This window comes from Danio rerio, chromosome 15 (genome assembly GCF_052040795.2).
Source record: "Danio rerio strain M-AB ecotype USA chromosome 15, GRCz13ab, whole genome shotgun sequence".
NCBI classification, from domain to species: domain Eukaryota; kingdom Metazoa; phylum Chordata; class Actinopteri; order Cypriniformes; family Danionidae; genus Danio; species Danio rerio.
In genome coordinates this window covers 9,206,682-9,234,257 of record NC_141035.1, presented here as the reverse complement: position 1 = coordinate 9,234,257, position 27,576 = coordinate 9,206,682, and the positions used below count along the sequence as shown (strand labels likewise).

Below are 27,576 nucleotides of genomic sequence, written 5' to 3'. Positions count from 1 at the left end.
TCTCTTGGGACAGCATGACAAACAAGCTATTTTTTAAATCATGAGCTAAGTGTGAATTCTTGAATTATTTAGAATGACCCAGAACAACACAATAATAGAGATTTTCTTGAGAAACTTAATTATTTAATGTTCAACCCACTTAAACTTGAGACATTACTTGATGGATTTGTGTTGGGACAACGTGAATCAATTGTGTAAAACCCTGCATTTTTGTAGTGTAATTGCAATTGTCCATTTTCATCAAGTCCCCGCTGATATAATTGTAAAGTACATCTGTTATAGAACAATTTTAAATGAAATTTGCTAGTGTTTATTTTTTTTTTTCTACTGTTTTCTATATAAATGCACCTACAGGACAGTGGCTCATAATTAAGTTCACCCTGTTTCAGAAAGATCCTCCTAATCTGAGATTTCTGGCCTCGCCACAGCTTCGAAATCTCCAACTACAGCCTTGCAGCATACTGGAAGAGAGCCAAAATCATATTCCTTGCTAACTGCTCTGGGAAAATATCAATCCTAATAATTAAGTCTCTTGGGATATTACACAGATGGCAGATGAATTGGTGAAACTTTCCCTATGAAATATGTGATATATAGCCTACTGCAGGGTTTCCCAAACTTTTCAGCCCACGACCCCCAAAATAACAACGCCAGTGACTCACGACTCCTGATTTTCTGTGAGGTGGTTGTAAATGTATAAACCTTGCACACAATGGTGCATACAAACCAACAGGCCCAAGTATATTCATCTTTTAATTTTAGAGAACGCCACTCTGAGATCATCCTCCATGTTCAGTTGTGGCCTTTATTTATTTGTAATGTATGTGAGTGCAGTAAAGGTGTCAGAAAGTTTGGCCTGGTGCCATAAAATCAATGTGCTGCATCTGGAGCTATTGCTGTGTCTTTAATATAATGTAATCACCCCAGGGGTCGCACTTAAAGGGTCACGAAACACCAAAACACATTTTTTAAGCTGTTGACAGTCGTATATGCACAGTCGTCCCACACTGCTAAAAACACTATTAGGACACATATATTTCACTAAAAAGTGTAAATTGGATGTTTTTGCGTTATTTCAAGCAAATTCGGACTTCCGGTTTGAAACGAATTTTTGAAGCTGTGTCACGGTCATGACATAATAGCGTTGTATTCCAGCGTGCAGACTGGACGTCTGTGCCAGAGTGTGTCTTATTATGTCTTACAGTGTGTTGCATTAATGCATGAGTAAAGCTTGTTTCAAACCAATCAGCGCGCTCTATTGTGCAACTTCATTAATATTCATTACTGTCATAGTGTTTAGACGACAGAGACGCTTCGTTGTATTGGCAAAACAAGCGTGAAGTGTTGCTTTTATAGTTTGCTGACGTTAAGTTTTGTTTTCATTTTCTCTCTGTGAGAGCGCAGCTGGACTCACGTGTGGATTAACAGTGTACGCGACGCTCGACATCAATAACTTACGTGTCTAAGGAGGAACATTGTTTACCTGAGAGCTGTTCTCATCTGCATTGCTGAGATCCGGATTCACTTGTAGTCTTCTCTTAATAAAGACGCGGCTGTAGTTGCTGGTGATTGTCCTGTCTCTACAGATTTGGTAAGTGAGCGACCAGTGCTCTTTGTTTATTCAGTTTGTTCGAATCGAACTGACAATCGCACCGAGTGTAAACATGTTAGCACTACAACCAAACTTTAACCTCGCGTAGGATTTTCACCGCATTTTGTGACCGGAATAACACACGCGGCTTTCTGACGCTACCTGCCGAGTGCATCTAAGTTTCCGGGAAATGCTGAGTTTTTTTTTTCTCATTCGCCGTGCGGTATCAAACATTGCATGAAAAATACACGCTTAGAGCAGTTCCTCTAATCAAATATCTCGTTTGTCGCGAGGAACAATAATGAATTCCCTGAATGAAAGAGCCAAACAGCAGTTAAAGTCCACCATTTAATAATTTGGCAAATAATTCGACTACAGATGTCCATGTAAACACAGTCACTTTGTCCGCTGTGGGTGTGTGTTTTGACTCTGAAACTCAGCGCGCTCAAATAGACACTCCCACACCAAGCCTCTTTTCTTCCTCCGACACTCCCCCCTAAACAGAGCTGGACACGCCCACTTTTCTGACTTTTTCCAAAGTAGACGTGTGAAAACACCCTGCTGAAACGAGGGGGTTTCATGGCCCTTTAAATAGAAAGGTTGATGGCTTTTTATTTGCATGTTGTTTTTGATGTGTCTCATTAACATGTTAACAATGTAACTATTAACTATTTTGTTCTTCAGTAGGTTATGGATAAAATATGGTAATTCTAATAGTAAAATAAATTAGATTTTTGGAAATCGCCAAGCGTCTTGCAACCCCTGGGACTTACTGGAGACCTTATGTTTAAATTAACTTATTGCTATTGGGTAGTTTAAACATTATTGGCCATAGAAAAGGTATAACACATTAAGAAAGAAAAAAAAAAATAAAATAAAAAATCATATCATATTTTTAATATTTCCCAAATTATGTTTAACAGAGCAAGGAAATTTTCACAGTATGTCTGATAATATTTTTTCTTCTGGAGAAAGTCTTATTTGTTTTATTTCGGCTAGAATAAAAGCAGTTTTTAATTTTTTAAAAACCCAATTTTGGGACAAAATTATTAGCCCCTTTAAGCTAACTTTTTTTTTCGATAGTCTACTGAAAAAACCATTGTTATACAATAACTTGCCTAATTACCCTAACCTGCCTAGTTCACCTTGTTAACCTAGTTAAGCCTTTAAATGTCACTTTAAGCTGTAAAGAAGTGTTTTGGAAAAAAATCAAGTAAAATATTATTTACTGTCATCATAATAAAGATAAAATGAATCAGTTATTAGAAATAGGTTTCTAAAACTATACTGCTTAGAAATGTGCTGAAACAATCTTCCCTCCATTAAACAGAAATTGGGGAAAAAATAAAAAGGGGCGCTAATAAGTCAGGGGGGCTAATAGTTCTGATTTCAACTGTATATATATATATATATATATATATATATATATATATATATATATATATATATATATATATATATATATATATATATATATATATATATAGTTTTAATAGCTATTTCCATCCACTAAAGTATTAACTCATATTTAAAGATACAGCATCATCTTTGTTGTGAGTGCAGAGAGAAAAGTAATGGTTTTGTGCGGGTTATTCTCTTAAGCCTCAGTCTAGATTTAAGGCTGAACACACTGCATTGCTCCTTGCCCGTTTCTTTGATCTCTCCAAATCCTTTGCTGTAATTTCTCTGCCAACTCGCACTATGGATTACGTAAAGCTGTCGTGATGCTGCTACAGTGGAAAGAAGGGCAGGATTTGAAAGTTTCAGCGGAAAGCCACTTAAAGTTGGAGACAATAAACAAAGCTTTGAGAGAGGGAAGCTGCTCTTGTACACACTCATGCACTTAATGCATCAGGCTCATGAGGGCAGCATGTAGCCGTCAAACAAGAGCACTTCAAAATATGTGGCAAGATTATTTCATCATTGCAGATCAAGGACCTGATTTACTCATGTATTAAACAAATACTATAATGCAAAATAAGACTGTGTAATATATAAGTAGAAAAAAGTGTATGTATATATATATATATATATATATATATATATATATATATATATATATATATATATATATACATATATATATATATACACAGTTGAAGTCAGAAATATACCCCCCCCCCCTGAATTATTAGCCCCTCTCTTTATGTTTCCCCCCCAATTTCTGTTTATGGAAAGATTTATTCACCACATTTCTAAACATAATAGTTTTAATAACTCATTTTTAATAACTGATTTATTTTATCTTTGCCATGATGACAGTACATAATATTTTACTAGATTTTTCTAAGACACTAGTATTCAGCTTAAAGTGCAGTTTTAGCTTAACTAGGTTAAATGGGTTAAGAAGTTATGGTAATTGGGTAATTCTTTGTAAAACAGTGGTTTGTTCTGTAGACCATCGATAAAAAATATTGCTTAACCGTTACTGTATGCGCTGTTGAGGATGTTTTCAACTATTCTGGGGTGATTTTCTGTCTTAAATTCGCCATAACTTTTCCTTTGTTTCAGCTAGCAGAATGATTTTAGGTGACAAATCTTATTTTGACACATATTTTGAGAAAAAGCTTTGAATGTTTTTGTTTGAAAACTCAACAATACACTCAAATTTACCAACTTTTTGTTATGTTCAGGATGAAAACATCCCCTAAATTAAACTGCTGTAAAAATGCACCTGATAAATATTTTTCTATATTTTTTTATAAATCTGTTAATCAATCTCAGTCCTGATCAAAACTACTGATATGCTTATAAACTACAGGATTTTAACTCCTTAATTGCCAAATTTTTAAATGATATCACTGATTTGGTGAAAAACAGACACACAAAATGTGTACCTTTTTCTCCCTAATTTGCTGTTATTGGCTGTTTTTGCCCCATTGACTTTTATTATAACCACATTTCATTGATTACAAAACCATGACACCATATAAACATGCATTTTTGATTGTTGGTGGTTTTCCCTGTTGGGATGAGGTCAAGCTTGTAATTTATTTGGTTGATCATCAGTTGGCACCATTAACTCTTTAGACTGTGCAATAAAAGCTTAGTTTCTGGATTTTAAATGAAGTATAAAAGCAAACTAAAGTGTGTGTGTGTGTGTGTGTGTGTGAGTGATCTTTATGCACTTACCTTGATGTCAAAATATGCATCTCAGCTCTCAGAACTACATGAAGCAAACAAAAACAAAGACTGTGGGTTCTATCATACACCTGACGCAATAAGGTGCAAGATGGGTTTGCCCTGACAGATTGCTATTTTCAGACCAGCGCAACCTTAATTTTCCATTTTTTTTGCCGCGTTGTTTAAATTGCAAATCCATTTGCACCACTTTGTGAACTCATGGGAGTTCCAGTCTAGAAAAGAGGTGTGTTAAGGCGCATTGTTATCACATTGCTATTTTGAGGAACTAAAATATATTGTGCAATAAACCAGCTGAAAGCAGGTCTAAAGTCCAGCGCAGAGCAAGTTCGTTTTGCGCCTCGCTAACACATTGCTTAATACACACATGATGTAGAGCAATACACAAATATCTTTACAAATGGAAAAGGATTAAAGGATTAAAATATTACAAAAATTATTATTTTTTACATAAATATAAAAACACACTGCCTTCATGCCTTCTTCATCTCTCATCTTTTTTTAGTTTATTCCCGACAACTTGCTTTTGTATAATGTTATTATTAGTATAAGTATTATTGTTATTATTATTATTAATTATTACATGCATATTAATATTAGTTTTATTAAAAACAAGCTTATAGATTTGTCCACCTGTCAGGTTTTGGACCATATTGGGCATAAGATATGTGTTTTAGATATAACCAAATTTCCTTATTATTGTTCATTTATTTGTTTGCTGGAAATAAGTACAGAATTTTAATAAAGTTTTGAAACAAATCATTGCACGTAAGAAACAAAATTAAGAATGTAGGCTAATCAATGTCTTCAGTTGAGTGTACTTTTTTTATCCACAAAAGAGAGAGAGAAAGTGAAAGTAAAGCCCGATTGGAGAAGGCTAGTTCTTTATCCTCATGCTGCAGATGGTCTGTTTAACTGTTTCCTCGCTAGTGAAGCGTTCAAAGTCCGCCATGTAAATAGCAAATGAGCCATGTCACGATGCAACTAACTGACTGGGAATGAGAGACGAGACTCTGATTGGTTTATTCTCAAAACACACTCATAATTCATTAAGCGAATAAACATAACCCTGTTAGACCATGCGCAGTGGCGCAGAGCGTATTTGTACGTCCGTAATATAGCAAAAGGGAATTCAGACACTCCCTTAATGCTTTTGCGCCCTGCGCTTTAGACTTTGTGCCTAGATTGTTAAAATAGAGCCCTGTGTATTTATACACCATCAAATGAGGTTATAGTTGAAGTCAATGATAGATAGATAGATAGATAGATAGACAGACAGACAGACAGACAGACAGACAGACAGACAGACAGACAGACAGAAAGATAGACAGACAGACAGACAGACAGACAGACAGACAGACAGACAGACAGATAGATAGATAGATAGATAGATAGATAGATAGATAGATAGATAGATAGATAGATAGATAGATAGATAGATAGATAGATAGATAGATAGAATGTTCTTCATTCAGATACACTAAAGTGTTGCAGGAAGAAGGAAACAAATCTGAGTTTGTGCATATTTTACTCAGTATTCTGAGTTTTTCTTTTCTTACAGAGGCATAGTTTGAAAAAGTTGGATATTTAATGTAAAAGCAACCTCACACATTTCCCCATACAGCAAAACCAAAAAAAAAAAAAAAAAAACGCAACTCAAAAGGTCTTAGAAAAATGTCTCAGTTCTAGTTGATGTTATAAAGAGTGAAATAAAGTATGAACACTGGAAAGATGTTTCGTAAAAACGTACATTGAAGGATACGCGTTCTCCAGAGCTTCAATGTATGGTCGTCATATGTTTTGTTGCAAACACAAAGGCAATAATGGTGATTGTTGTTCTGACCTTCTCATGAACAAACGATCCTATCTGTTCACGAGCTTAGAAAAAGCACTAATAGTAATGTATTGTGTTTGTCCATCAGATTTACCCAATAAATTAGTATTATGACAAGTTTCTGTCGGGACATACAGTAGTATCGAGAAGCTAAAATGGAGTCGCACACAAAACAGAGCAGTAAAGGTTTTCAAATTCAATTAAATAAACAGCGTACTAAATGCTGAAATATACACATTATATACATTCCCTGGGTTGGGACAAAAGCAAAATAACAAACAAATATGTTCTTCACCTATATGAACTAAAAGTATGGGACACTCCAAATAGATATTTTTGACATTTGTTTTCTCATATATATAGATATGTGTGTGTATGTATATATATGGGATCCTATAGTTTAACAATATTCCACCAAGAGTCACTTTAGCAAAGTAATATACAGCAGTATTAACAAGGGTCAGTCAGCCAATCCAAATGAAACACTCCTCCATTCAGATCGATTGACAAAGTGAGAACAAAAACTCATCATTCACTCAAGTGATAAAAGACAAATTCAATTAGGCTCTTCTTTTTCATCCTGAGACTGTCTAAACCAATGACATTTTACAATGACTTTGTGCTTACGTTTGATACATTTTCAGGTCTGAAACAAACGCTCAAGGGTGGGGGAGGGTATTAACAGTGCAAGAATATACAGACAGGTATGACGGAAATAGAAAATGATCTCTCTTCTAATGGTCACACACCAATTCTCATTTGTGCTTCATCGAGTTCCTGCCATTTTCAATCTGCCGTCTTGTTTTTCGGGTGTCCGTACAATTGAATAGAATTGTCCGTATGTCTTGGCCACATTCTTAATTCTAGGGTCGAGGGGGCAGCTGATAAAAATCACTCACTTATACAATGGAAAACAACAGACACGCACACAAGAACAGACAGTACATGATATTTACATTATACATCTCACATATTCTTGTCTTAAAGCGTAATTATTGGCAAAGCCAAGGTTTTCCGACTTGAGATGAACCACATTTCTTGCCGCTCCCTGGTAATATCTGTAAAAAGGTATATAACAGGCACAGTGAGGGTGGTTGAGAAATCAGTATTCACTGGGAAATTCAATAAATAAACACAGCAACAAACATAACAAGCACATGTCTGTATATTTTGGCACTCGGCAAATCAAACGGGGGGGCATTTTGGAAGGATGGGATAGGGTTTTTTTGGCCTAAATGGACCTGGTGTTACAGTTACAAACTCAACTGATATCTTTATCTTTTTTTTAACGTTCGTTTTTTTGTTTGAATGATTAAGATTTGTTTTGTTTTGTTTTTTAAAAAAAGGCAACATTCTTTTGCAGCAGGCGGCACATCCAATTTGGCCTCAAAGAGACTGGCAAAATGACTCCAAAAGGAGTCGAGGAGACAAAAAAGAGAGAGAAAGCCAGACCAGACTAGTGCTGTGAGGGAGCGGAGCGCTAGAACGCCTCCTCTGCTGGATCGCAGTGTTGCCGTGACAATACTGAACAGAAAAAACAGAGGTGCTAAATGAAGTACTCTTTCTTTTCCTCTGCATGTGCGTGGTTCCCCTCCGCATTGATGATGGCAGTGTCTGCGTCAGGGGCGTCCTCCGCTCCTTTGGCCTCATTGGTTAAGTATGTCCCTGTCCACACAGTCCCACATAGGTCACATAGACACATAAGGTACAACAGTGGACATGTTGAAGCATTTTGCACACTTTAGGTGAGAGGGGGACGAGAGAGAGGGGGGGAGGGAAGGCGTACCTTTGTGCCTGGCCAGATATCGGCCCAAGACGATAATGAAGCACAGGGTGATGAAGACCACCACGGCCACCACTCCGCCGATGAGCGCGTGGTCGGGGCCGTGCTGCGTCAGAGCGTTGGGATCTGGAGGAGATAGAAGGAGAGAACCCAGTCAAAATGCGCTTCTCTGGCACGCTTTAAACACCAGCGGAACAACCGCTATAATTAGCCAATTATGGGTCGGTGTGTTAATATAAGAAGCACCGATTCATTTCTTCCCACAATCCACTAAATACAGTGGTAAGCTTCTCAGCTGGAGCAGGCAGTCATTTCCTTCCTCAGCTGATACTGTTTTTATATTGCGACACTGAGAAGCCATTTAGATCTTTTAAAGCCATTCACAAATCACCCTGAAGATGAACTGGGTCACATCATTTGTTGAGATATTGAGATTTTTTTGTGTTACTTTTGTGCTGAGTTGTAGAGGAATCATTAGCTTTGTAGCTAACCATACTTTTTCTAGCTTGCAGGTGATTAAATTAATCCAAATAAGTTACATTAAAAGAACACATAGGCTCATTTTACAACTACTCTAAAGTTAAACAGTTGAGTTTTGTCGTTTTTTAAGTCTGCCAGCTTTAGCTTAGCCAAAGAGCTTAGAATCACCAAGAGGCGACACTCAATAGAACGTTTCACTGCAACAGCAGCGCCCAGCAACAGCCCCAGATTCTGCCATTATGGAGTGAAAGCGATCGGCTGTCCATTGGATCTTATTGCTGGTGCGATGGAAAGCAGCTGCTTTGTTCATTCATTCTTTTTCTTGTCGGCTTAGTCCCTTTATTAATCCAGGGTCGCCACAGTGGAATGAACCGCCAACTTATCCAGCAAGTTTTTAAGCAGCAGATGCCCTTCCAGCCGCAACCCATCTCTGGGAAACATCCACAAACACATTCACACACTACGGACAATTAAGCCTACCCAATTCACCTGAACCGCATGTCTTTGGACTGTGGGGGAATCCGGAGCACCCGGAGGAAACCCACCTGAATGCTGGGAGAACATGCAAACTCCATAGGGAAAAGCCAACTGACCCAGCCAAGGCTCGAACCAGCGACCTTCTTGCTGTGAGACGACAGCACTACCTACTGCGCTACTACTACCAACACTTATTTCATGAGAATTTCCCATGAAGACTTTGTTCCCAATAACAACTTGTTGAATTTACAGGATGAAATGTATTTGAACATTGTTTGTGCATTACCTACAGTTTGTTATACGTGTACAAATAAATTAATGAAAATTTATATTTTTATCAATTTCTCAATAAATACAATCAATATATTTTGGTGCATTTGAACAAAACAGAATTATTGACCAAATATATTTATTAAAATAATATTTTAATCACTGAACGTCTTAAGAAATAGAAACATGCATTTCAATTTAAGCAGAATATTGTAAAAAAATTTTTTAAAGATTTTTATATTATATTTTCCTAACGTAAATTTGAGTGTACAAAGTTTTAACTGTTATGGTAAGTTTCTAGCTAAAGATTTGGCTCTGTTACTGAGTAATGTAATATATTTGCACCCATATACTATTTTAAAGCATCCTAGAAAAATATTATTTAAAAGCAGATTTGTGAGGGGTGTACTATATATATATATATATATATATATATATATATATATATATATATATATATAATACTGCATTACGACTCCCCATGCAGTCAAATGGAGGAATTGGAAACTGATGTTTATTCCATGCTGTATCGCAGAAAAACCATCCCCAGTATGTCCTGCTGCTTTGAGTTCTGGTGCCTGAGCAACATCAATTCAAAGCCAATGTTCTATACTGACTTTCAATAGGCAGCAGGAGGGAGGAGGGGGATTTATCATTACAAACGAATGCTGAACAGCTACCAAAAACTTGTCATATCTCACACAGTCCTGCGAGCACCAAAGTGACTCAATCCTTGGCGATATACAACAAGTTTAAAACCGGCAGGGGTTGCGGCAGGCTGATTTGTCTCCTGGGTTTAACTTTGAGTGAGCGAGCGCAGACTAGGGTGAATTCGGTCGCCTCTGAACTTCTGCTGAATAAATCGCCACCTGGAGTCGTGCGTCTTAAGCTCCCATTGCGGATAGCATAGTTTTCTAGACAGCTAGTCCTGTCACTACCTGCCTCCAATGTGCAGAAGGATTCATTTACACGAAAATTCTACTGCGAAACTCAAAAGGTGAATTTTTGATTGGTGTTTTGCAAACTCTGCGTCATATAACGACAGTGAGGACTGGAAACATATTTTAGGTTGTTGTTCACTAAATTAAAGCTTCTTTGTTAATCACTGCAAAATCAGAGTCAGTGGGTTGAACCAATTCAGTAACTATAGTGAACAAATCATTCAAAAGGGCTTATCCAAACCCATATTGCAGATCTGTCACTTGAACCACGTTAGTTAAAATGTTTGTTTAAAGAGCCCATATTTTGGGTTTTTGAAAATTCCCCTCCATGTAGTGTGTAACACAGCTCTAAGTGAAGTGAAGTATCCAGCTAAGGCTTAAATCTGTAAGAGTACAGTGTTTAAAACGGTTGATTCATCTAAAAAAAGAGTCGACTCATAGTGCTTCAAACGAGTCGCCTTGATACAGAGTCATTATGTGTTTCGCCATGACGTACAAACGAAACCAAGTTATTCACGTGCACGCGCCAACCCGGGAGATTTTAAACCTGCGGCCCCGTCCTCGACATAGAAACCCAGACACACACACACACAAACACACACACACAAACATGCTGGTCGATTGAAGTCACACTACAGATGGATATTATCGAGTCTCTACCCAAAGATGAAACCTCAGCATTATAACCAAGCAGTTGGAAACTACTGGAAACTTCTGCAAACTACATGCTACAAAGAATACTTCATCGGCGTTTGTTAAAGGAAGGAACAGAAAAAAGTAACTTACTGATGGACGTCAGGATGGGTTTCTTCCTCCATTTCTCAAGTGTAAGTACGTGCGGTTAAAGTTGTTGCCTCGTTTACTCTAGCTTGCAAATGTATTTAGTTGGGATTTGTGTACTGTAACAGGTTAACTGGCTATATTCTCTTATCGCGTGCAAAGTCACGTTAAAAACACGACGCGTGCTGCTTTGTTTACGGAGCTCCATGGACGAGGGTAGTGTGTGCATGCGTGTGTGCGTGCGTGCGCTGTCGTCCGGAGGTATGTGTTTTTGTGTGTGGGCGCGCGCGCGCGCTGTCGTCCGCAGGTGTGTGTGTGTTTTTGTGTGTGTGTGCGCGCATGCAAGGACAAGGGCAATATGTGTGTTTGTGTGTGTGTCTGTGAAAAGAGCAGAGTGAGACAAGCTAGGAGATCTCCTCGACAGTTTTTGGAGTTTTTGCTCAATAAAATAGTTAGTCGTCTGTATTTTCAAGTCCATTTACATTGACCCACTGGCAGCTAAAATCCACGCCTACACTATCGAGCGTGTATGAACTATGATTACTTTTATATTGCTGATTAGCTGTTGGGCATTTCACTCTCTGACTGAAGGCAGTCGACCAATCGCAACAGACTGTCATTGGTCCAATCAGCGCAGATTAGCTTCGCGCTAAGGAGGGGTTTGGGAACAAATGAATCACTGGACGATTCATACGGGAGTCGCTGGAATAATTAGGTAAAAATAAATGCAGATTATAAGACCATGAAAGTGTTTTTTGACCTTGCATGCATATTAGACTGTTGTTGGAGACTATTACAACCAAGATATGACCCTATTTCATGTATAATATGGGCTCTTTAATAACATTCTAAACAGGGTGGTGTAACAACTTCTTCATAGAAAATCGACATTATATGATTATTTTTGTTGTTGTTGTTGTTCAAATGATATTGTTTTACATGCACATGCAGACATATTTTTTTAATCCAGTATACTTTTTGGTGAAATTGAAACACTTAACAGCACATATATTTGCTGGCAGTTAGCTCTCTGCAACTCTACATAGTCGCTGAAGCTAAGCAGGGCTGCGCCCAGTCAGTACCTGAATGGGAGACCGCATGGGAAATCTAGGTTGCTGCAGGAAAATAGTGTTAGAGAGGCCAGCAGGGGGTGCTCAACCTGCAGTCTGTGCGGGTCTTAACAACCCAGTATGTTGATGGGGACTCTATACAGCTCAGTGCTTTTGGATTAGACATTAAAGGGTCACGAAACACCAAAACACATTTTTTGAGCTGTTGACAGTCGTATATGTGTCCCACACAGCTAAATACACTATTAGGACACATATATTTCACTAAAAAGTGTAAATTGGTTGTTTTTGCGTTATTTCAAGCAAATTCGTACTTCCGGTTTGAAACGAATTTTTGAAGCTGTTGAAGTGTTGCTTTTATAGTTTGCTGCAGTTAAGTTTTGTTTTCATTTTCTCTCTGTGAGAGCGCAGCTGGAGTCACGTGTGGATTAACAGTGTACGCGACGCTCGACAACAATAACTTACGTGTCTAAGGAGGAACATTGTTTACCTGAGAGCTGTTCTCATCTGCAAACGCTGAGATCCGGATTCACTTGTAGTCTTCTCTTAATAAAGACGCGGCTCTAGTTGCTGTGGATTGTCCTGTCTCTACAGATTTGGTAAGTGAGCGACCAGTGCTCTTTGTTTATTCAGTTCGTATTTTATTCGTATCGAACAAACTATTGCACCGAGTGTAAACAAGTTTGCAATACAACCAAACTATAACCTCGTGCAGGATTTTGTGACCGGAATAACACACGCGGCTTTCTGACGCTACCTGCCGTGTGCATCTAAGTTTCCGGGAAATGCTGAGTTTTTTTTTCTCATTCGCCGTGCGGTATCAAACATTGCATGAAAAATACACGCTTAGAGCAGTTCCTCTAATCAAATATCTCGTTTGTCGCGAGGGACATGAATGAATTCCCTGAATGAAAAAGCCAAACTGCAGTTAAAGTCCACCATTTAATAATTTGGCAAATAATTCGACTACAGATGTCCATGTAAACACAGTCACTTTGTCCGCTGTGGGTGTATGTTTTACTCTGAAACTCAGCGCGCTCAAATAGACACTCCCACACCAAGCCTCTTTTCTTCCTCCGACACTCCCCCCTAAACAGACCTGGACACTTTTCTGACTTTTTCCAAAGTAGAGGTGTGAAAACACCCTGCTGAAACGATGGGGTTTCATGGCCCTTTAAACCGAGGTCCTGACTCTCTGTGGTTGTTAAAAATGAAAAAGAGTAGGGGTTTAACCCCAGCATCCTGACCTCTTGACCATCCCCATATCATAACTGGCTTCATCACCCTGTCTCCTCTCCACCAATCAGCTAGTGTGTGGTGTGCGGTTTGGCCAACGCAATCTTACAGCAAATTCGTAACTTTTTGATTTAGTGGCTAATTCGTATGAATTCGTATAATTTAATTCGTACAATTTAATTCGTACAATTAGTACGATTTGCTCATCACCCAATGACGCTTGGGGTTAGGGGTGGGGTTGGGTGCCACGCCTCTTTTTTAAAATCGTAGATTTTCGTACGACTGAATGAATTTATACGAATTAGCCACTAAACTGACAAAACGTAAAATACTTATGCTGGTTTGGCACAATATGCCTGCCGTTGCATTATCCAGGTGGATGCTGCACACTGGGGTGTGGATGAGGAGATTCCCCACAATGTGTAAAGCGCTTTCAGTGTCCAGAAATGCGCTATATAAATTTAAGGAATTATATAGGGCCGATATTTCTTTCACAAACATTATTGTTGTAAACAAAACATAAAACCACTTAGTAACACATTGGCCAGTCTCACATTTAAATCTGAATTATGGTTAAACAATGATGTAAAATATATATTTTCATTTTATTTGTTGCCTGTAATAACATTTACATAAAACATTATTATTTATTATTATTAAGGAGGCTATTGCTTTTTTTAATGTTTATTATTATTAGTTGAAATTTCTACTATAACATCTTTGGCAAACTCAAACCAATGCAGAAATGTGCTATAAAATTTGTTTTCACAAGCTTTGGAGATGTAACAAAGATTTCCATTTGTGGATCATAAGTCTTATAACTTATAACTTTTGTCACTGCTCTGCTGATGGCATGTTTCTGAAGTGAACTACAAAATTAGCGCTATTGTCAATTTTAAGAATGTTAGAACAGAACTATAATAAAATAACTTTGAGGCCAAAGACGTGAAACGTGAGAGATTGAACTTTAAGCTTCTAGAAAATCTTTCAAAATGGACATTGAAGCATTTGAAAGGAATAGGGCATAGTGAAAATTAGGGATGTAACGGTATTGTAAATATCGTCATACCGCAATATTAAATTTTTTCGATATTACCGAAGTCGCATGACTCGGTAAAACTATAGGTCTTCAGAGAAAATTTGCTCAGGCGAATGAAGCGAACGGGAGGTAGCTGAAACTTCATTTCCCATCAGCCCCGGCGTGGCCATAATCCTTTGCGGTCTGTTGTCGCTACAGATCCAGTAATGCGGAAATGGAGTGTGCTGCTAGTAGCGGAGATGAAAAAAAGATGGAAATGATCGAACCTAAAGCGGGTGTTGTCGCCGCGTTCTGATCAGCTGTGTTGTGGCGCGCGTATTGTAAAGCGCCGAGGGGGGGTTGAGCGCGCATACTCAAGAGAGGTGTTGTCGCGCGCCTACTGAAGGGCTGGACTGGACGGAGGTTGTGTCGCGTCGCGGGGGCACTTTTGATCGTTTTGGAAGGGCATTTTCTATCCAAGACTGAAAAGGGCATGCGCACTGCACAGGTTGAGCCCTATGTGTGCACGTGCCTGCAAGTTGGGGAATACGACTAATAACAGTCATGGGGACTGCAGAAACACAGCACACTGTTCAGATTGATGCAGACATTGACTTGTACCGCAAAGAGACCTCTATCTCACTCATGGTTTGTCTTCTCAAGTGGGGGAAAGACAATGCACAACGTTACCCCACTGCTGTCAACATGGGCCAAGTCATATCTCTCTTGTCCCAGAAACCTCAGTCCCAAATGAGAAGGGTTTTTTCTGTTGCAGGGGACATTGTAAATACCCAGAGATACCAGCTTTTACCAGATTATAATTATATGATAATTTTTCTTTAAACCCATCTCTATCTAAGTGAGTGATTAAATGTTAAATGTGATGAGTTTTCAACACTACTAAATTGAAACTTTATTTTTTTACATGGTTTAATAATTTTTTGTTATTAAAATTGAAGTTCCTGTTTCAAAGCTAACAGATAGATGGCTAATTTGTATGTCATTGACACTTTTGGCACTTTTTTTTTCCTGTAAATGATTCAATAAATACCGTACCGTGACATTCATACCGAGGTATTACCGTACCGTGAAATTCTGATACCGTTACATCCCTAGTGAAAATAGAACACAGCCAGGAACTCTGCTTCTAAAACAGTTCTAGAAGTGTAGTTGCAAACACACAAAATTCGAAGCTTTTTTCAAATGTTCATTTAAACAATGGAGTTGGGATTCACCAAATCGCAACAGTTTGTAAATATGGTACTTGCTACTTTAGCCATGACACTTGTATAAGGGATTTGTGTAATTTTTGAAGCTTTTGTCCTCATTCAGAAAATGAAATTCACCTTTTGTTTGCCACAGAAGAAAAACACACGGGTATGGGACATCAGGAGGGTGATGCTTTTTCATTCTCAGCCAAACTATACGTTTAACCTCACTTGAAAGGCTCAGGACAAAATGGCTTTTGTTCGACCTAGAGCGATCATGTCCTGACAAAGCACCTTTTGGCCCTGCATTGGGTGCCATTTCATTGCTCCTGCAAGAGTGTAAACTTTAACTATGTGTCTTTATTGCACTTGGAACTTGCTCTCATTAGCTCACAGTGATGAATGGCTCTCGCTTGTGCTGCGCTTGGCAAAGTGACCCTGGGAGATGTGTAGAACAGGGACTTCTGCAGAGCCGTTTCTAACACGTAAATGAACCCATTTAGTTCAATTAACATTGTGCTTTGTTTTGCGGCTAAATAAAAGCTGGGTGAAAATTAAAGTTCAAAGAACAGAGAATTTCATGGGGGGGCAGTTTAGAACGGTACAGTTCCTTGATTTAGGAGATCTGACTATGGATTTGACTATTTACGGTGAATTGTGTTTGCTGAAATGCTTAAAAGTTCAGATATCAATAGTAATATAGATAGACATATAAAAATAAACATTTTAACAATGCATTGGACAAATCAATAATAAAAAAATTCTAATTTAATATTTACGCTTTACAGAATTATAAGGATGTACACATTTATTTGTGCTTAAGAATGAAATTGTGTTTGATCATGCTTTCCTAAATAAGTCACCTTTTTGTGTGTGTGTATATAAATACACTCACTGGTCACTTTATTAGGTACACCTGTCCAACTGCTCATTTAAACAAATATCTAATTAGCCAATCACATGGCAGCAACTCAATGCATTTAGGTATGTAAACATGGTCAAGACAACTTTCAAACTGAGCATCCGAATGGGGAGGAAAAGTGATGTAAGTGACTTTGTACGTTGCATGTTTGCTGGTTCCAGGCAGGCTGGTATGAGTATTTCAAAAACTGCTAATCTACTGGGATTTTCACGCACAACCATTTCTAGGGTTTGCAGAGAATGGTCTAAAAATGAGAAAATGTCCAGTGAGCGGCAGTTCTGTGGGCGCAAATGCCTTGATGCCAGAGGTCAGAGGAGAATGGCCAGACTGGTTTGAGCTGATGAAGGCAACAGTAACTCAAATAACCACTCGTTACAACTGAGGTATGCAGAAGAGCATTTCTGAATGCAAAACAGGTTGGATCTTGAAGCAGATGGGCTACGGCAGCAGATGACCACACCGGGTGCCTCACAGGCTCACCAAAGTTGTACAATCGAAGATTGGAAAAACAATGGCTGCAACATTTATATGGTAGGGTCAGAATTTGGCATCAACAACATGAAAGCATGGATCCATCCTGCCTTGTATAAACGGTTCAGGCTGGTAGTGGTGGTGTAATGGTGTGGGGGATATTTTCGTGGCACACTTTGGGCCCATTAGTACCAACTGAGCATTGTGTCAATGCCTCAGCCTACCTGAGTATTGTTGCTGACCATCTCCATCTCTTTTGACCACTGTGAACCCATCTTCTGATAAATACTTCCATCCAGCAGGATAACACGCCATGTCATAAAGCGTGAATCATCTCAGACTGGTTACTTGAACATGACAAGGAGTTCACTGTACTCTAATAGCCTCCACAGTTGGAATATCTCAATCCAGTAGAGCACCCACTGAATGTGGTGTAACAGGAGATTCGCATTATGTATTTACAGCTGACAACTCTGCACCAACTACATGATGCCATCATGTCAATATAAACCACAATCTCTGAGGAATATTTCCAGTACCTTGTTGAATCTATAAGTATGGAACAAAGGATTAAGGCATTTCTGAAGGCCAAAGGGGTTCCAACCTGGTACTAGTAAGGTCTACCTAATAAAGTGACCGGTGAGTGTATATTGTAGTACACTAATGAGCAGTCTAAAAAATGTTCACTTACTATGTAAAATGTAAAAACAATTCAGAAGAAATACAAAGTTTCGAATGTATTCAAAATGAAAACATCTGATTTGCAACAGGGTTCATACAGTCATGGAAAACCTGGAAAATGTCAATTTTGACATGCCTGGAAAAGTTTTGGAAAAACAGAAAAACCCACAATGTTTTGGAAAAGTCATGAAAATTTGTTTAACAGGTATCAGTATACTTAAATTTATGTAGGTCCATTGTCTTTAGTTTCATTGTCTTCACATGTTTTTTCTTTTCCTGGCCAAAAACTATGGAACCAGATCAATCTCTAAACTAACAAAAAAAAAAAAAAAAAAAAAAAAAAAAAAAAAAAAAATTGAAAATTTGTAAACAATTTGTGAATTCACAAGTAAAAATCATAAATATTTCGCCAAATGAATTGGATTTGTGTATTTTTGAATTGGGTTTTGAATTTACGAATTGAATTTTGTGTATTTTTGAACCATATTTTCAATTTTCAAATTGGGTTTGAGGATTTATGAATAACGTTTTACTTTTACGAATTGGATTTATGTATTTCTGAATCATGTTTTGAACTTAAGAATTGGATTTGCGTATATATGAATCGTATTTTAAAGTTACAATTTGGATTTGTGTATTTATAAATCGTGTTTTGAAGTTACGAATTGGATTTGCGTATTTATGAATCGTGTTTTAAAGTTATGAATTGGATTTGTGTATTTATGAATCGTGTTTTGAACTTACGAATTGGACTGCGTATTTATGAATCATGTTTCAAATTTACTAATTTGATTTGTGAATTTTTAATTGTGTTTCAAAGTTACAAATTGGATTTGTGTATTTTTTAATCGTGTTTTGATTTTACAAATTGGATTTGTGTATTTATGGATCGTGTTTTAAATTTACGAATTGGATTTGTGTTTTTTTGAAACGTGTTTTAAATTTTTGAATTAAATTTTTGTATTTATGAATCGTGTTTTAAATTGACGAATTGGGGTTGTGTTTTTTTAAATCGTGTTTGGAACTGGAAAATTTTTTACCAGAGAAGGATTGTGACTGGAACGGTATGCGCTGCGTAAAAACGTGCTGGATAAGTCGGAGATTCTCTCCGCTGTGGCAACCCCGGATTAATCAAGGGACTAAGCCGAAAAGAAAATTAATGAATGAAATAATGATTTATTTGTTTATTTATGAATCGTGTTTTGAATTTACGAATTAGAATTGTGTATTTCTAAATTATATTTTAAAGTTACAAACTGGATTTGCGTATTTATGAAGTGTTTTAAATTACAAATTGGATTTGCGTATTTATAAATCATGTTTTCAACTTACTCATTGTATTTTGTAAATGTGAATTGTGTTCTGGATGTACAAATTGTATTTTGTAAATGTATTATTTTTGAGGCTCTATAAAACATGCTTTCAGATTATTAGTGCTGTGTAAACATTATCAAAATAAATTTTAGATATAAAAGTAAATGTAATCTAAGTTGATTGTTGCATGTTTTATAATATGATGTAATCAATTTGAACAAGCATTGTTTTTCTTATTATTTATTACGTACTGTATATTTAAACATTAGGTCAGGAAAATTTACTTGAAAGTCCTAGAAACGTCCATATTAGTAGTGAAAATGTACAAACCCTGTTGCAAGTAGCTAAAAAAAACATCAGCACGTTAGAGTTTAAATGTTATATGCAGTGCATTTAAATACACTTGATGAATACTTTTTAAAATGAAGAAAATTAAAACTTCTTTACTGAAAATCATATAAAATATTCATGACTTTATTGTAATCTAAATTTTGTAGAATGTGTAAATGTAATTGCTTTTGAATTAAATGGTTTCATTCATTGATTTTCTTGTCGGCTTAGTCCCTTTATTAATCTGGGGTAACCACAGCGGAATGAACCGCCAACTTATCCAGCAAGTTTTTATGCAGCGGATGCCCTTCCAGCCACAACCCATCTCTGGGAAACATCCACACACATTCACACACACACACTCATACACTACGGACAATTTAGCTCACCCAATTCACCTGTACCGCATGTCTTTGGACTGTGGGGGAAACCGGAGCACCCGGAGGAAACCCACGCGAACACAGGGAGAACATGCAAACTCCACACAGAAACGCCAACTAAGCCGAGGCTCGAACCAGCGACCTTGATTAAATGGTTTGCAATTATGTATTTTCCCCATACAAAATAATAAGTCCCCCTAGTTTTGATCATCACTTCTTTTGGTTAAGTTTATTTTATTTCAATATGTACAGAGTGAAAAATTTTTTTTATACATATTTAGTACTATTTTTTTTTTACTAGGTTGGTGTCCTAATGAGCACATGCATGGGCTACAAAACGGGCTTTAGCTTCCAGAAATGATAGCGGGCCTGCAAAGCCATTATTGCTGCAGATGGCTTTCATTTTCCCATGAATATGCAGTTTGATAATATAGCTCAATTTATGGCCTGCATTAAGTGCTTCCAGCTCTAACCGAAAGAGCCGTGGAGTGCTTACATGATTTCCAGTTTCGCTCCCGATCTCATTTTTTCTCATTTAAATGAGCCTCCGGAATTATATACATTTCCAATTTAAAAAAAAAAGTTTATTTATTCTATTTCAAATATTTCTCCTTTCCCGTCCGAGCTTTGTAGTCAGCTGTTGCTTAGAAATCTCGAGTTTTTGCATATCCCCTGATAGTAAGGATATTGGCTGTTCGTTATAGCATCTCGTGAATAGACTCTCTTTTTTTAAGTAGATAGAGAAGAATAATGATGTTTGTCTTTTTGTGCAGTGCATCATCTTTAATTAAAGCCAGGATTCACACTGTGCCAAACAGCAATGTCTCCTCGTTTATTCACACGCACACACACACACTGATCACTTTGATTATTTTCACCAAGGTCCTTTAATATCAATTCTCTTGATTTTTTCATGTGGGAATGCATTTGACCTTGCTCATCTCAAGCTAGGCAAAATAATACCGCATTTGTTTCCTTTTTGAAAACAGATTTTTCTATGACTAAGAAAGAAGCCTCATGTTAAATGCATTTTTGAGCATACTGTTCTACTTTGGCAAATGTTAATGCAGATAAATTATTAGAAATATGCCATGTAATTAAAATTGTTCTGTGAAAGTTGGGTGACCCAGCAGGCACCTTGATGTCAAAGCAACATTAAATTGACAAAAGAAAAACCACGTCATGAATGCAGATTGATTTGATGTCAAAACCTTTTTAATTTTTAATAATATATTAAAAATTAAAATATTTTAATATGGTTACGACAATACTCTGATTAAGTCTACCATGTAAACAGCGATTTTTCATTAATTTATTATTAATTTATTCCAATTCAGGTAATCGATCTAAACAGAAAGCAAATTAAGACATGTCAATTTTAGTCGGATTATTGAAGTGCAGAACAGACATGTAAACACCTTAATTAAATTATTACCATCATGTAGGATTATTCACCGCGTTTTGTGACAGGAAAGTCTTTACACACACAGGTGTTTGACACTATTCTCTGCACCTATCGTGTCAGTAAAAGACCACAGACATCCGCATTGCGAAATGCTGTATTTTTCTTTCTTCTAATCCGCATATAGAGCCAGATCAATCTCAAAAATAACACATTTACAAAATACAATTTGTTGAATTTTTACAAACTGGATTTGCGTATTTATGAGTTGTGTTTTGAACTTACGAATTGGATTTGCGTATTTATGAATTGTGTTTTGAACTTACAAGCTTGATTTGTTTATTTATGAATCGTGTTTTGAACTTACAAACTGAATTTGTTTATTTATGAATTGTGTTTTGAACCTACAAATTGGATTTGTGTATTTATGAATTGTGTTTTGAACTTACAAATTAAATTTGCGTATTTATGATTCGTGTTTTAAAGTTACGAATTGCATTTGCGTGTTTATAGATCATGTTTTGAACTTACGAATTGGATTTGCGTATTTATTAATTGTGTTTCAAAGTTACAAAGTGGATTTGCGTATTTATGAATTGAGTTTTGAACTTATGAATTGGATTTAAGTATATGAATCAGTTTTTAAAGTTACAAATTGGATTTGCGTGATTATGAATTGTGTTTTGAACTTACAAATTAAATTTGCGTATTTATGATTCGTGTTTTAAAGTTACGAATTGCATTTGCGTGTTTATAGATCATGTTTTGAACTTACAAATAGGATTTGCGTATTTATGAATTGAGTTTTAAAGTTACGAAGTGGATTTGCGTATTTATGAATGCGTTTTAAACTTATGAATTTGATTTGTGTATTTATGAATCTTGTTTTAAATTTATAAATTGCATTTGTGTATTTATGAAGAGTGTTAAATCAACACTCTTCCACCAGTCCATACTCGCATCCATTATCTCAGTTTAAAAAATGAAACACCTGAAATTACATAAAACACCGGGGAAAATAAGGTAGTGAGATGACGCAATGACATTATTCAAATGATGTGTTCTGATGTGTAAAATGGGATCATGAAAAGAAAAATCAAAAAGCAACTCATGTAAACACCTTAATCATATTATTGTCTTATTCAAATTGAGGCAAACAATTTGATTACTGATGTCCATGTAAATGTAGTCATTGATGTCCTTTTGACCACCAAAATAACAACACATTAAGTATTATAATATAAGATTTTTCTGAAAACTTCAGTTCCAAATTCCAAATTTACACTGAAAACGACTTTGATGTCAAAATCAAATGGAGTTACCTTGTTAACAAAGGTTCTGTGGTGGAACCACGCCTTACTTTGTCTCCTTAACCAATCACCTACTGCCTAAAACTTATTTAAAGGGTCACGAAACACCAAAATACATTTTTTGAGCTGTTGACAGTCGTATATGTGTCCCACACTGCTAAAAACACTATTAGGACACATATATTTCACTAAAAAGTGTAAATTGGTTGTTTTTGCGTTATTTCAAGCAAATTCGTACTTCCTGTTTGAAACGAATTTTTGAAGCTGCGTCACGGTCATGACAAAATAGGGTTGTATTCCAGCGTGCAGACTGGGCGTCTGTGCCAGAGTGAGTCTTATTACGTCTTACAGTGTGATACATTAATGCATGAGTAAGGCTTGGTTCAAACCAATCAGCGCGCTCTACTGTGCAACTTCATTAATATTCATTTGTGTCACCGCGCTTACACCACAAAGACGCCACGTTGTGTTGGCAAAACAAGCGTGAAGTGTTGCTTTTATAGTTTGCTGCCGTTAAGTTTCGTTTTCATTTTCTCTCTGTGAGAGCTTATCTGGATCACGTGTGGATTAACAGTGTACGCGACGCTCGACAACAATAACTTACGTGTCTAAGGGGGATTATTGTTTACCTGAGAGCTGTTCTCATCTGCAAACGCTGAAATCTGGATTCGTTTGTAGTATTCTCTCCATAAAGACGCGGCTCTAGTTGCTGGTGATTGTCCTGTCTCTACAGATTTGGTAAGTGAGCGACCAGTGCTCTTTGTTTATTCAGTTTGTTCGTATCGAATTAAGTTAACTATTGCACTGAGTGCAGAAATGTTAGCACCGCATTTTGTGACCGGAATAACACACGCGGCTTTCTGACACTACCTGCCGTATGCATCTAAGTTTCCGGGAAATGCGGAGGTTTTTTTTTCTCTCATTCGCTGTGCGGTATCAAACATTGCATGAAAAATACACGCTTAGATCAGTTCCTCGAATCAAATATCTCGTTTGTCGCGAGAGGCATGAATGAATTCCCTGAATGAAAGAGCCAAACTGCAGTTAAAGTCCAACATTTAATAATTTGGCAAATAATTCGACTACAGATGTCCATGTAGGTTAAACACCATCACTTACTCCTGTCTGTGTGGGTGTGTATTTTGACTCTGAAACTCGCGCGTGCACAAATAGACACTCCCACACCATCCCACTTTAGTTCCTCCGACACTCCCCCCTAAACAGAGCTGGACACGCCCACTTTTCTGACTTTTTCCAAAGTAGAGGTGTGAAAACACCCTGCTGAAACGAGGGGGTTTCATGGCCCTTTAAGGCAGACCAGCTCTCTAGCATTGTTCTTCTCATTCTTTTAAACCCACCCTCTATTTCTTCACTTCCCATTCACAATCCTATAACCCTCTCCTCACTCTTAGGTTGAATTGAGGGGTCCAATCACTCTACCAAAATATTACAAAGACGGTACCCTCACTCGAGTTTCTGGCCATCATCGTAGGACACCCGATCAACCTGCCTGTACCTGTTCACTTTATCCTCTTATTTCCCTTCCCCTTCATCCCATTGTTCTCTTACTATCCCCTTCATTCCAACAATAAGTCTAGCTCAAAGTGTGGTGTGGTTCATGCTGGTGAAATTTTCATCTAATGTTTGTGGCAAAAAAACGTGTTAAAAGTCGATTATAGGATACACTGTAACAAATGCTGGGTTCCACACATTCATTCCTGTTGGGACAACAGGAAGGAATTAAGTTAACTCATTTGTTTTTACAAATTTAGGTTCATCGAACATAAAACAATTAAGTTGTCAAAGAAAACCCTCAAGAATTGTGTTATTTCAGTTTATTTTGAGTAAGTAGTTTGAACAAACAGTCCGTTTTTGAGTGTTGAACTTTTTCATGTTTTAATATCATTTTAGACGTAAATTTGATGTCATGTGACAACAAGTTAGTCAAATTTTTTAACAGGCTTTTTGAAGTTGTTTTGAAATAAAGATGCCCGCTGAGATAAATTTTTTTGGGGGGAAAAACACACTTTTAAATATGAAACTGTCTCTTTTAATCAGCTATGATTCGCTTAAAATACATATTTTTGCTAAATAACCATTTCACTTTTACAACTTTATCAGCATATTTTACTGAGAAAAAAGATTCAGCAATGAGTGGATTCCTTTGAACAGACATCACAGAGCAGAAAACACTTTCATATCTGCAAATGTATCTGGTCAGGGAATAAAGACCCAATATACATCAAACAAGGCTAAAAAACAAATCGATCTCATACCATTTTGACATAATCAGGCCAAAATGAAGTTCTAAACAGCGTAGCATTATAGTTATTACATTTCTGGAAAAGTGTTTTTCTGGCTGATAAACACCTTGTGATGATGCAAAAAAGTGGGCGTGTCTCTGTGGTCCCACCTAGTCTGACATTGAAATTATCTCTAGTTCATTTCTTCTGTCAAGGTCAGACATTTATAAATAAAAAAACTTAAAGGTACATTTCAACAAAAAAGATCAACTGCTGCTTTATGTTGAACCCAAAAGTTTACTATTTGAAGAAGGTTGGAAACAGGTAGTCTTCCATTATCATTTTATCTTTCTGCCTACTGTATATGCCAATCCCAGTAAGCACGTTGAGGTCAAAAAGATGTTTAAAAAATGCTAATTTGGCAATAATAGATTTAAATTTGGTGACATTTTGAGTATATATATATATATATATATATATATATATATATATATATATATATATATATATATATATATATATATATATATATATATATATATATATAATTTTATTAAATTTTTTTTATTTTTTGTAATTTAATTTAGTGTAAAAGCTATAAACGCTATTTCAAACTTCTTTCTTATATTAATAGTTCATCTACAAATGAAGTTACTTATCCTCCAGTGTTTTTTTTTTTTTTTTTTTGTCTCTGCTGAACACAATAGAAGATATTTTGAAGAAGGCTGGAAACAGGAATCAATTGACTTCCATAGTAATTTGTTTTCTCCCTACTATAGATGTCAACTCCAACAGGCACCTAGATGTCAAAAAAGAAGTTCCAAATATGTAAAATAAATGTAATTTACCAATATTATACATAATTTTGGTGTAATTTTTACATCAAGGAAGTTTACATGCAATGTAGGGATAAAAAAAATCTGTAAATTTTGAAAAAAAAAAAAAAAAACTTGATGAACATCAAGGTTTTGACATCAAATTTATTAGCATTTTTTATGCGCTTTTTAAAGTTGTTTGGACATCAAGGTGCCTGCTGGGATGGCTACTGGGTTTCAACCTTTTTCAAAATACCTTCTTTTGTGGCTAAACAAACCTTTTTGAGGGAGCTATCCCTGAAACACCAATTGATAGAATTTAAAATTGTTTTTTTAGAATGTTTTTTATGTATTGTGGATGATGTCTCGAACTCTATTTCAAGCTTCTTTCTAGTCTAAAAAGGATTAGTTCAGCCGAAAATGAAGTGGTTCCCAAAGTTTTCTTTTTCTATTGAACACAAAAGAAAATATTCTGAAGACTATTAGAAACCAGTAACCACTGAAATCCAAAGAAGGAAAAACAAACACTATGGAAGTCAATGTTTACTGGTTTCCAACATTTTTTAAAATATCTTCTTTTGTGTTCGACAAATAAAAGAATGTCAAACAGGGGTGCGTTTCCCAAACAACGATGTACCTTGCAGCTGAACTATCATAGTACGATGCATTGTTTAGGCAAATGTAGTGACGAGTGTTTCCCAAAACCCGTAGTTTTTCCATCGTTTGAACCACGTTGATTATAACGTAAAACACCCATAATGATGGTCTAAACGGGGTGGAGTAACTACTTTTTTAGAGAAAAGCCCATCATTTCTTTGTGCAAATTATATTGTTTTTACACAAAAACACGTTTAAAATAAAATCCTAGATTTTAGATCCTAATCTTAGATTTAGTAAAAACATGCACTCGCTTTCCATATTAGCTAAAACATTTGTAAATGGCACATAGGGCCTATGTTGGCTTTACTAATGTTATTGAAAAGTTGAACATTATAATATTCTATTCTAAAACATATCACTTACAAAAGCTAACACATATTCTTATATCATATATAAATCATATAAATAAATAAATAATGAGGCTATTTATTAAGAAATGAAATGTACTTTTTATTATTTATTAGAAATTAAAAAAACATACTTTAATAATATTATTAATAATATTAATGATGATGATAATAATAATAATTAAGATTATCATTAAGTAGGATGTTGTTTATTTATTTATTTACTTCTTTTTTTGAAAAGTCTACTTTTACAATTTGACACATGTAAGCCACTGCAGAAATGTAACCAGCTGGCCCATGTCATATACAGTATAGATACTTAATAAACAACCCACTATAAATTAAAATAAATAACATATGCTTTTTGTTTTCACAAGCTTTGGAGACGTAACAAATTCCGCTTTTAAATGATGTCACCTATAGCTTTCGCCATGAGGCTGTGTTCAAAATGACATCAATGTTTTCAAAGTACACTGCGAAGGGAGCACAATTGTCAACATGTAGTTTGCTAAAACTGAACTGTAAAAACAGTTTGGAAGCAAATTACACCTAAGACAGATGACCTTAATGCTTTTTTATTTTTAATAATTCCAACTTTGAATGTTAGAATGTTCTAAATGACTAGGGTATAGGGGGGATAAGTGGGAATAGAACACATCCAGGAACTATGTTTCTAACTACAGCTCCAGAGCTGTAGTTGCGAGTGCTCAAATTTGCGACGCAGTTTCTGAATGTTCGTTGGAGCGACGTATTTGGGAAACGGCAAATCAACAAACGATGGAACTTGCGACCTTAGTTGGCTAACGATGGTTTTAGGAAACGCACCTCAGGTTTGCGACAAGTGACGGATGAGTAAATGATGACAGAATGTT

At 36.4% G+C, this 27,576-nt stretch overlaps 1 protein-coding gene and 1 long non-coding RNA gene across 11 annotated transcripts in view; one reads left to right on the top strand and one right to left on the bottom strand.

The window, feature by feature from the left end:
* Window positions 1-6,243: 6,243 nt before the first annotated feature.
* Window positions 6,244-27,576, bottom strand: part of cadm2b (cell adhesion molecule 2b) — a 462,115-nt gene continuing 440,782 nt past the window's right edge. For 3 of the 10 annotated variants that reach the window (XM_087283243.1, XM_087283245.1, XM_087283244.1), the window contains 3 exons: window positions 8,353-8,475; window positions 8,126-8,231; window positions 6,244-7,624 (listed from right to left, as the gene is read on the bottom strand). In XM_087283243.1, coding sequence (XP_087139369.1) covers window positions 7,519-7,624; window positions 8,126-8,231; window positions 8,353-8,475 — 335 coding nt within the window. In that variant the 3' untranslated portion in view covers window positions 6,244-7,518. 10 annotated transcript variants of the gene reach the window in all.
* On the top strand, window positions 13,976-18,265 carry LOC147833585 (uncharacterized). The gene is made up of 2 exons (XR_015509048.1): window positions 13,976-14,630; window positions 15,738-18,265. It is a non-coding gene; the product is annotated as an uncharacterized LOC147833585 (long non-coding RNA).